General features: G+C 53.7%; 1 protein-coding gene across 3 annotated transcripts; it reads left to right on the top strand.

Moving 5' to 3' along the window:
• Positions 1-1,933: 1,933 nt before the first annotated feature.
• On the top strand, positions 1,934-11,108 carry CA11 (carbonic anhydrase 11). Of its 3 annotated transcripts, none has more exons than XM_050772500.1 (9): positions 1,934-2,743; positions 2,832-2,906; positions 3,737-3,879; positions 8,888-9,073; positions 9,302-9,373; positions 9,540-9,612; positions 9,703-9,857; positions 10,111-10,276; positions 10,625-10,942. In XM_050772500.1, the coding sequence occupies exons 1-9, from the start codon at positions 2,677-2,679 to the stop codon at positions 10,774-10,776; spliced, it is 1,089 nt and encodes a 362-aa protein (XP_050628457.1). In that variant the 5' UTR covers positions 1,934-2,676; the 3' UTR covers positions 10,777-10,942. The 3 variants fall into 3 exon arrangements, with proteins under 3 accessions (XP_050628457.1, XP_050628456.1, XP_050628458.1); XM_050772499.1 differs by having other exon boundaries at positions 9,278-9,373; XM_050772501.1 differs by lacking the exon at positions 10,625-10,942 and adding an exon at positions 10,986-11,108 and having other exon boundaries at positions 1,936-2,743; positions 9,278-9,373.
• The last annotated feature ends 376 nt before the right edge of the window (positions 11,109-11,484 follow it).

Here is an 11,484-nt window from a genome sequence, read left to right as displayed (position 1 = left end):
TGCTTCAAGCCATTCTCCTGTCTCAGCCTCCTGAGTAGCTGGGATTATAGGTGTGTGCCACCATGCCTGGCTAAGCTCACTGCAACCTCTGCTTCTCGGGTTCAAGCGATTCTCCTGCCTCAGCCTCCTGAGTAGCTGGGATTACAGGCGCCTGCCACCATGCCCAGCTAATTTTTGTATTTTTTATTAGAAACTGGGTTGCACCATGTTGGTCAGGCTGGTCTCGAACTCCCCACCTCAGGTGATCCACCCACCTCGACCACCCAAAGTGCCAGGATTACAGGCGTGAGCCACCGCGCCCGGCTAATTTTTTATGTATTTAGTAGAGAGAGCATTTGGCAGAGTTGGCCAGGCTGGTCTCAAACTCTTAGCCTCAAGTGATCCACCCACCTCGACCACCCAAAGTGCTGGGATTACAGGCGTGAGCCACCGCGCCCGGCTAATTTTTTATGTATTTAGTAGAGATGGCGTTTGGCAGTGTTGGCCAGGCTGGTCTCAAACTCCTAGCCTCAAGTGATCAGCCCACCTTGGCCTCCCAGAGTGCTGGGATTACAGGTGTGAGCCACCGCGCCCGGTCTGTTTCTATGTCTCCCCCTCTCTTTGTGTCTCTCTCCACCTGTACTGATGTATGTGTGTCTCTTTCTATGTCTGTCTCATTAATGTTTGGTATCAGGCTGGGCAAGGTGGCTCATACCTGTAATCCCAGCACTTTGTGAGGCCAAGGCAGGAGGATCCCTTGAACCCAGGGGTTCCAGACCAGCCTGGGCATCATAGCAAGACTACAGCTCTACAAAAAATAATTTTAAAAAATTAGTCTGGCATGGTGGTACGTGCCTGTAGTCCCAGCTACTTGGGAGTCTGAGGTGGAAGGAGTGTTTAAGCCCAGGAGGTCGAGGCTGGATCAAGCCGTGATCGCACTACTGCTCTCCAGCCCGGGTGACATTGCAAGACCTGTCTCAAAAAAGAAAAGAAGACATTGAGCAGTTTCATTATCATTAGACGGGGTGAAAAATAATAAATAATAACAACAACAATAATATGTGGTGGCTCTGAGGCTGGGTGTGGTTGTTCGTGCCTATAATCTCAATGCTTTGGGAGGGCCGAGGTAGGAGGATCCCTTGAGGACAGGAATTTGAGACCAGCCTGAGCAACATAGCATGACTCCATCTCTTCCTCCCAAATACAAAAATTTGGTGTCTCTCTCTGTCTTTTAATCGTTCTTTCTCTTTCTGTCTGTCCCCACCCCACCTGCTGCCTGGTCTCTGAGTTTCTGAGTCTGTCTGTCTCTAAGTGTGTGTCTCTATGTCTCCATGTCTGTCTCGCTTTGTCTCTGTATCTCTCTCATTCATTCCTTCCCCTTCCCCTCCCCCCTCCCCCTCCTACTCCCCCTCGTCCTCCACCTCCTCCTCCTCCTTCACCTCCTCCTCCTTTCCCTCCTCCTCCCTCCTGCCTGGCGGTTTGTTCTTGCCTCTTTAACCCTCTGTCCCTCCGCCCTTCCTCTCCGTATCCATCTCAGGCTCCCCTCCCGTCCCCAGCCTCCGCAGATGTGGGTCCTCACCTCCAGCTCTCCGCGTCAGCCCTCCCGGCTCCTCCTCCCTTCCTCTCTCTCCCTCACCAGGTCTCTGCCTCCCCCTCCCGGCGAGCAGCGCTCACTGCACTCTAGGCTCCCAGGGGGATCCCCTGGCCCCGTTAAGGCAGCCCCAGGCAGAGGACCCAGTGGAGCCCTGGGGCGGGGAAGGGGGACAGCGGGCGCTGGGGCGGCTCCAACCTGGGTCCCCGCGAGCATGGGGACCCCGCATCTGCCAAGGCCGGTGACCCCGGCATGGAGACTTCCGAAGCCTCTCCCAGCTCCACCTTAAGCGCCCCCCCTTCCCCTTCCTGCGGAGGATGGGAACAGCCAGCTCGCGGCCCCAGGTGTCCCGGCCACCCCCGCCCGCGTGGCCCCAGAGCCGCTGGAAACCGAGGACAAGCCCCCTACCTCCTTCCGAATCCTGCCCCTTTCGCACCCCCCACCCCCAGCCAACACGAGGAGTGTTTGCTGCTGTGAGATCACCTGCTCCCCACACCCAACAACAAAATTAAATAACACCACGGGAGGGAAGAGAGGGAGGGGGAGGAGGGAGGAAGGGACGGGAGAGAAGAGAGACTGAAACTGGGAGAAGAGGCAGGAGAGGAGGAGGTGGGGAGAGCACGAAGCTGGAGGCCGACACAGAGAGAGGGCGGGAGGAGGTGAAGAAGGAGAGAGGGGAGAAGAGGCAGGAGCTGGAAAGGAGAGAGGGAGGAGGAGGAGATGCTGGATGGAGACCTGGAGTTAGGTGGCTTGGGAGAGCTTAATGAAAAGAGAACGGAGAGGGGGTGTGGGTTAGGAACCAAGAGGTAGCCCTGGGGGCAGCAGAAGGCTGAGAGGGGTAGGAAGATCAGGAGCTAGAGAGAGACTCGAGGGTTCCGGGAAAAGAGGAGAGGAAAGAGGAAAGGCACAGAGAGACGGGAGAGGAGTGGGTTTGAAGAGAGGGGTCTCAGTCCCTGGCTGCTCTGGCGTTTGGGGAACTGGGACTCCCTGTGGGGAGGAGAGGAAAGCTGGAAGTCCTGGAGGGACAGGGTCCCAGAAGGAGGGGACAGAGGAGCTGAGTGGGGGGGCAGGGCGTTGGGCAGGGGTCCCTCGGAGGCCTCCTGGGGATGGGGGCTGCAGCTCGTCTGAGCGCCCCTCGAGCGCTGGTACTCTGGGCTGCACTGGGGGCAGCAGGTAAGACCTGGGGTTCCCGGCAGGAGCCCCCGAGGGAGGTTGGAGGTGGGGGTGCCAAGGAGAGGGATTCATGCTGCTCTCTTCCCAGCTCACATCGGACCAGCACCTGACCCCGAGGACTGGTGGAGCTACAAGGATAATCTCCAGGGAAACTTCGTGCCAGGTGCCGCCAAGGCGGGGACCCAGGAGTCCGGCCCTCGCGGCGCCTCCTTCTTCAGACTCAGGAACCTGGGTTCCCAGCTCCCTCCTCCCCTCAGGACCAGGAGTCCCAGCCCCCTTCTCTGTCCCTCAGGAGTCGGGCCAGCCTCTGAACCCCAGGGGCTCACCATGGGACATTATACATGCGCATTTCAAGTAGTGAGTGGGAGTGAGTGGAAGGAAAGTGTGGGGGTGGAGATTATGTGTGTGTTTGCCGGGAGAGGAAGGTCCTGGCTCCCGCTAGGAACCGGAGGCTGGGTGACCCCGTCCCCCACCTTGTCCAGCCCTCTCTTGCAGCTTCTCTCCCCAACACATTAATAATAATACAGTTGTGGGACAAGAGAGATTAAAAAAAAGAACTACAACTCCCATGGGGCTCTGGGGTAGGTAGGCAGCAGAGGGGTAGGCTGGTAGCCCTGGGGCCTGCTGGGAGTTGTAGTTCCATCTACGATGGCTTGATGGGTTGGCTCGGCTAGGCGCGGTGGCTCACGCCTGTAATCCCAGCACTTTAGGAGGCCGAGGTGGGTGGATTACCTGAGGTCCAGAGTTCAAGACCAGCCTGTCCAATTTAGCGAAACCCGTCTCCACTAAACTTGGAAACTATTCCAAGATTCTTCTAGGACCCAGGATTCTGGATCTGAGCCCAGTCCTCCCTCAGACCCAGGAGTCCAGGTCCCTAGCCCCTCCTCCCCTGGGATCTGGGAGTCCAGACCACAGCCCACTCAGCAGATGCCAGCCCCGGGATCCAGTCTCTATTTCTGACTCCTTGTCCTCCTACTCCGACCCCACCCCCAGGGCCTCCTTTCTGGGGCCTGGTGAACGCAGCATGGAGTCTGTGTGCGGTGGGGAAGCGACAGAGCCCCGTGGATGTGGAGCTGAAGAGGGTTCTTTATGACCCCTTTCTGCCCCCATTAAGGCTCAGCACTGGAGGAGAGAAGGTAAGGGGCTTGGAGGGAGGAGCTATCGAATCTACTGGGGATGGGCATGAGTAGAGACTGGGGAATGGGGTGCTGAGGTAAGAGAGCAGCCTTGGGGGAGGAGGGGACACCCAGTGGGTGGAGAGAAGGCTGCTTACACTGTTAAATGGATCACTCATTCTTCCCATCCCAACCGTGGCCCCCTGGTCTCCCCATCTCTGCAGAAGCAATGAAAAGTAGAACATTTCCTGTGCCAGGCAGATTTAAAAGCTTGATGAGCCTCTAATCTCATAACCACCCCACAAAATGGGTACAATTATTATTATTATTATTATTTTGAGATGGAGTTTTGCTCTTGTTGCCTAGGCTGGAGTGCAATGGTGTGATCTTGGCTCACCGCAACCTCTGCCTCCCGGGTTCAAGCGATTCTCCTGCCTCAGCCTCCCAAGTAGCTGGGATTACAGGCATGCACCACCATGCCCAGCTAATTTTTTGTATTTTTAGTAGAGATGGGGTTTTTCCATGTTGGTCAGGCTGGTCTTGAACTCCCGACCTCAGGTGATCCATCTGCCTTGGCCTCCCAAAGTGCTGGGATTACAGGCATGAGCCACCGCGTCCAGCCAGAATGGGTACAGTTATTAACCTTATCATATACATGCAGAAACTGACACACAGAGGTTAAGTTACGTGCCTAGGATCACACAGAGAGCCAGCACTGGCATTCAAACCAGGCAGTGTAGCATGAATGGTGGGACCTGCTTTCCAATACCATGCTGGGAACCATACTTTTTTTTTTTGGAATTGGCATCTCACTCTGTGGCCCAGGTTGGAGTGCAGTGGCCCAATGATAGCTCACTGTAACCTCAAATTCCTGGGCCCAAGTGATCTTCCTACCTCAACCTCAAAAGTAGCTAGGACATGCCCGGGTGTGGTGGCTCACACCTGTAACCCCAGCACTTCAGGAGGCTGAGGTGGGCAGATCACGAGGTTTCGAAACTAGCTTGGCCAACATGGTGAAACCCTGTCTCTACTAAAAATACAAAAATTAGCCGGGTGTGGTGGCGGGTGCCTGTAATCCCAGCTACTGGAGAGGCTGAGGCAGGAGAATCGCTTCAACCCGGGAGGCAGAGGTTGCAGTGATCCGACATCCCGCCACTGGACTCCAGCTTGGGCGACAGAACAAGACTCCGTCTCAGAAAAATAGAAAGAGGGAGAGACAGAGAGACAGAGAGAGAGGGAAAAGAAAGAAGGAAAAAGGAACGAAGGAAGGAAGGAGAGAGACAAAGAAAGAAAAGAGAGAGAAAGAAAAAGAAAGAAAAGAGAGAAAGATGAAAGAAAGAAAACAAGGAGGGAGAAAGAAAGAAAAAGAAAGAAAGAAAAGAAAAGACGAAAAGAAAAGAAAAAAGAAGTCAGGACTGCAGATGTATGCCAGTATGCCTGGCTAAGTTTTTTGTAGATGTGGGGTCTCACTATGTTGTCCAGGCTGGTCTTGAACTCCTGGGCTCAAGCGATCCTCCTGCCTTGGTTTCCCAAGGTGCTGGAATTACAGCCGTGATCCACCGTGCCTGGCCAATATAATTTCTTATAAGAACCGGGATTACCTTTCATTTAGCTGCCCCAGCCAAAAGCTTTAAAGCCATTTCCCATCCCATCCTCTCTCCCTCACATCCATTTCCAATCCATGTTCTTTCTAGCCTTGCTACTAAATATTATTTAAGTCCTTTCACCTATCACGCCCTCTACTGCCCCCAGTCTCATGCAGGCACCATAATCTCTCACCCAGACTGGTGGCGTAGCCTCCTCATTGGCCTGCCTCTCTACTCCCTGCAATCCATTCTCCACCCCACAGCTAGAGAGACGTTTAAAACACAAATGAGATCATATCACTCCTGCTCACAATCCTCCTATTAGGATATGTAATAATAGCAAACATTTACGTAGCACTTACTGTATGTTTGGCACTCTGGCAAATGTGTTATATATATGCAGTTTATTTATTTGTTTATTTTTATTTATTTATTTGAGTTGGAGTCCCGCTCTGTTGCCCAGGCTGGAGTGCAGTGGCCTGATCTTGGCTCACGGCAACCTCTGCCTCCTGGGTTCGAGCAATTGTCCTGCCTCAGCCTCCCAAGTAGCTGGGACTACAGGCATATGCCACCACACCCGGCTAACTTTTGTATTTTTAGTGCAGACCGGGCTTCACCATGTTGGCCAGGACGGTCTTGATCTCTTGACCTTGTGATCCACCTGCCTCAGCCTCCCAAAGTGCTGGGATTACAGGTGCGAGCTACTGCACCTGGCTTATCTTTGTATTTTTAGTAGAGATGGGGTTTTACCATGTTGGTCAGGATGGTCTTGATCTCTTGACCTCGTGATCTGCCCACCTTGGCCTCCCAAAGTGCTGGGATTACAGGAGTGAGCCACTGTGCCCAGCCTATTTATTTATTTATTTATTTATTTATTTATTTATTTTTGTTGTTGTTGTTGTCTTGTTTTCTGGTTTTTTTGTTTTTGTTTTTGTTTTTGTTTGTTTTTTTTTTGTGACGGAGTCTCTCTCTATCGCCCAGGCTGGAGTGCAGTGGCCGGATCTCAGCTCACTGCAAGCTCCGCCTCCCAGGTTTACGCCATTCTCCTGCCTTAGCCTCCTGAGTAGCTGGGACTACAGGCGCCCGCCACCTTGCCTGGCTAGTGTTTTTGTATTTTTTAGTAGAGATGGAGTTTCACCGTGTTAGCCAGGATGGTCTCGATCTCCTGACCTCGTGATCCGCCTGTCTCGGCCTCCCAAAGTGCTGGGATTACAGGCTTGAGCCACCGTGCCCGGCCTTTTTTTTTTTTTTTTGGAGACAGCGTCTCACTCTGTCACCCAGGCTGGAATTCAGTGACATGATCTAGGCTCACTGCAACCTCCGCCTCCTGGGTTCAAGCGATTCTCCTGCCTCAGCCTCCCAAATAGCTGGGATTACAGGCGCTACCACCACACCCAGCTGATTTTTGTATTTTTAGTAGAGATGGCCATGTTGGCCAGGTTGTTCTCAAACTCCTGACCTCAGGTGATCTGCCCACCTCAGCCTCCCAAAGTGCTGGGATAACAGGCATGAGCCAACACATCCAGCCTATATATGCAGTTTATCTAAATAAAAATGCAAAACTCTTTACTGTTTTCCACAAGGTCCTGCACCATTCAGCCCCCATAACTTCTCTCTCCTCCGTTCACTGGACTTCGGTGAAATCTCTTTGCTGTTACTCAAACAGGCCACCTCAGGGCCTTTGCACTGCTGTTCTCGCTTCTCGGAATGCCCTTCTCTCTGTTCTTTTGCAAGTCACCTCTGCTTATCCTTCAGGTCCCCATTAAAATGTCACCTTTGGCCAGGTGCAGTGGTTCATGCCTATAATTCCATTATTTTTTGGAGGCTAAGGCAGGATGATGACTTGAGCCCAGGAATTTAAGACCAGCCTAGGCAACACAGGGAGAACCCTCTCTACCAAAAAAAAAAAAATTGAAAATTGAAAATTAGTTGGGCATGGTGGTATGTGACTGTGGTCCCAGCTACTTGGGAGACTGAGGCAGGAAGATCGTTTGAGCCCAGGAGTTTGAGGCTGCAGTAAGCTGTGATGGTGCCACTGCAATCCAGCCTAGGTGACAGAGTGAGACTTTGTCTCAAAATAATAAAAAAAAATAAAATAAAATGTCACCTTCACAGGGAAATTTTTCCTGACACCCCCCCCCCATCTAAGCTGAGCTCCTCATGACACCTCAGAGCTCCCAGTTCCCCCAAGCATGACCTCAGGATGTAGTTAATGAAGCAGTTACTTATGTGATTCACAATTGTCTCTCTTGCCTTCATTAGAACATAAGCTCCATGAGGCCCATGAGTTTTGTCTACTTGTTTATTGCTCTAGTCTTTTTTTTTTTTTTGAGACAGAGTTTCACTCTTGTTGCCCAGGCTGGAGTGCAATGGTGCAATCTCGGCTCACCGCAACCTCCGCCTCCCAGGTTCAAGCGATTCTCCGGCCTCAGCCTCCCAAGTAGCTGGGATTACAGGCGTGCACCACCACCCTGGCTAATTTTGTATTTTTTTTAGTAGAGCCTGTTGGTCAGGCTGGTCTTGAACTCCCGACCTCAGGTGATCCACCTGCCTCGGCCTCCCAAAGTGCTGGGATTACAGGCATAAGCCACTGCGCCTGGCCTATTGCTCTATTCTTGTATCCACAGCACATAGCACCAGCTCAGTCAATATTTGTTGATCAAAGAAATTCACCAATATTGGGCACCAACTTACAGACTGGCACAGAGCCTGAAAAGTGGTCAGTGTTCAAATTACGTTGAATGATTAAATGACTGTTGGAGGCCAGGCACGGTGGCTCACGCCTGTAACACCAGCACTTTGGGAGGCCAAGGTGGGTGGAACACCTGAGGTCAGGAGTTCAAGACCAGCCTGGCCAACACGGTGAAAACCCATCTCTACTAAAAATACAAAAATTAGCTGGGTGTGGTGGCACACACCTGTAGTCCCAGTTATTCGGGAGCCTGAGGGAGGAGAATCATTTGAACCCAGGAGTCAGAGGTTGCATTGAGCCAAGATCCTGCCACTATATTCCAGCCTCGGCAACAGAGCAAGATTCTATTTGAAAAAAAAAAAAAAAAAAAAACCGGGCGCGGTGGCTCAGTGTCTGTAATCCCAGCCCTTTGGAAGGCTGACACGGGTGGATCACCTGAGGTCGGGAGTTTGAGACCAGCCTGACCAACATGGAGAAACCTTGTCTCTACTAACAATACAAAATTACCCGGGCATGGTGGTGCATGCCTGTAATCCCAGCTACTCGGGAGGCTGAGGCAGGAAAATCGCTTGAACCCAGGAGGCAGATGTTGCAGTGAGCCCAGATCGTACCATTGCACTCCAGCCTGGGCAACAAGAACGAGACTCCGTTTCAAAAAAAAAAAGACTGTTGTAATCAGAAAATGTAAGCGTGGGAAACGGGAAAGAAAAGATTTCTCCCTGCCCCCTGACAGCTCCTGCCTCTCCCACAGCTCCGGGGAACCTTGTACAACACTGGCCGACATGTCTCCTTCCTGCCTGCACCCCGACCTGTGGTCAATGTGTCTGGGGGTCCCCTCCTTTATAGCCACCGACTCAGTGAACTGCGGCTGCTGTTTGGAGCTCGCGACGGAGCCGGCTCCGAACATCAGATCAACCACCAGGGCTTCTCTGCTGAGGTAGTGACCACTGATTGTTTACCGGCGAACCTGAGTCACCCCAGTTCCTCCCACCTCACCCTCGTAATGCCTCACCCCATCCTCCTCCACAGAACTGACCTCCCACCCTAAGCACTAATCCTCAGCCTGATTCGGGCCCCCAAAGCTGGGGTTATCCTCTCCTCCCCTTCTGCTGGGGGACCCCATGCTCTGTGCTAACCCCAGGTGCAGCTCATTCACTTCAACCAGGAACTCTACGGGAATTTCAGCGCTGCCTCCCGAAGCCCCAATGGCCTGGCCATTCTCAGCCTCTTTGTCAACGTGAGCGGAGGCGAGATTCGGAGGGAGGGAGCACTTGGGTGCCTGGAACCCGGGGTCTGAGGGAAGAGGGGTGCTGGGAGGCCCAGACTCCTGGGTCCTGGGGGAGCAGACGGTTGAGGGCTTGGACTTCTGGGCTCCTGTGTCCTCACCTTGTACCCCCACACAGGTGGCTGGTAGTTCTAACCCATTCCTCAGTCGTCTCCTTAACCGCGACACCATCACCCGCATCTCCTACAAGAGTAAGTCCCTGGCGTACTGGGGCCAGTGGTCACACACGAGGGGGTGTTCAAGAGTGCCGCCCTCCTTACTCTGGCCTGATATTCCTGCAGATGACGCCTACTTTCTTCAAGACCTGAGCCTGGAGCTCCTGTTCCCAGAGTCCTTCGGCTTTATCACCTATCAGGGCTCTCTCAGCACCCCGCCCTGCTCCGAGACTGTCACCTGGATCCTCATCGACCGGGCCCTCAATATCACCTCCCTCCAGGTGACCCTCTGTCCGCACCGCCCTTCCTAGGCCTGGGTACTCCACTCACTGGCCTGGGTATCCCCTTGTTCACCTGCCCTCCCTCTCCTCATAGACTGAATTTAAGGAGGTAAGAGGCTCAGACCACCTTTGGGGGTGGGGTGGGGCTGATAACAGGCCCCGCCCACCTGCTCCCAGGGGCGGGATTTCCCACGTGACGTCACCAAGACCGTTCACTATTCACTCCCAGTTTCCCACCCTCCTTCTATGGCAGATGCACTCCCTGAGACTCCTGAGCCAGAATCCTCCATCCCAGATATTCCAGAGCCTCAGCGGTAATGGCCGGCCCCTGCAGCCTTTGGCCCACAGGGCACTGAGGGGCAACAGGGACCCCCGGCACCCCGAGAGGCGCTGCCGAGGCCCCAACTACCGCCTGCATGGTATGGTCCAGTCTGCACCCGCTCTATGTCGTGGGCTAACCCGCTTATATGTGTCTCCCCTTGGTGTCTCCATGTGATTCAGTCCCATCCCCCTTCCTGCGTCTGTATGGTGTAGCCTCCTGAGCTGTCTCTTTTTCTCTCTCTCCCTACATATCAACGTGGCACAGTCCACCTTCCAGCCCTAGGTCATTGCTGTCCCACGATTTGTCTTTCCTCTTCACTGCTTTGTAACTTGGTCTATAACCCTTGACCCCTGCCTTCCTATGGTGCGATTACCTACTGTTCTGTGCTTCCTATTACTGTGAATTTCCAAAATGGTACAATTTGGATCCTCTCTCCCTTTCCAAGTCGTACTACTCTACGCTGTTCCACAATCTGATGCTCCTTTCCCCCTTACTGAGAATCTACAACTGCCTCCCTGTGGTTCAGCCCAGGGATCTCACACCCCCCGGCTTCGCAACATGGTACAGTCCACACCCCCCATGAAGACCTTCAGGTAGTTCAGCCTAATGCTGAATCTGGACATCCCGATTCCCCCCTCCTGTTGGCTTCTTGTGGTTCAGCCCAGTGCTTCTCGACCTGGTACATTCCGGTTCCCCGCTCACAGACTTCCGATGGTAGAGCCCTGCGCGGCCCAGCCCACGCCCCCTGCACGCCCCCTGCCCCTTCCATTCTAAACTGACGCCTGCCGTTGTTCTCTGTCTTACAGTGGATGGTGCCCCCCATGGTCGCTGAGACTCCCCTACGAGTATTGCACCCGCCCGTCCTAAGCCTCCCCACACGGCTAGGGGAGTTACTCCTAAAACAAAGCTATTAAAGGGACAGAACACTTCTTGTTTCTCAGTGGTCTGATTCTAGGCGCGGTGGGGAAACATTTGGGTATTAAAGAACAGACTTCTTCCGGAAACCAATCTTCCTCTTTTTAGGCCCCCGCTACTCGGCATTTTGGCTTCCTGCTTCTCAAAACCATCATTAGGACCGCGGCCCCTTTAAGCGGCGCCCCTCTTCCCCCATCACACCCCTTACCACCAGGCAGCACGAGCAGAGCCATGTGCTTCCCCCTCCCGCCTGCTTCATTGGCCCAAACTGGGTCACGGTCCCGCCCCCAGTACCGCCTCCCATTGGGCAAATGTAGGTCAGTGTCCCGCCTCCCACCGAAAGGCAAGGCAACTTCACGCGCTGAGCCCCTCACGCGCCCTCCTGGGCCC

The sequence above is a fragment of the Macaca thibetana genome, chromosome 19 (assembly GCF_024542745.1).
Source record: "Macaca thibetana thibetana isolate TM-01 chromosome 19, ASM2454274v1, whole genome shotgun sequence".
NCBI lineage: Eukaryota > Metazoa > Chordata > Mammalia > Primates > Cercopithecidae > Macaca > Macaca thibetana.
The sequence above is the reverse complement of the archived record's forward strand: the minus strand, read 5'-3'. Positions and strand labels throughout refer to the sequence as shown.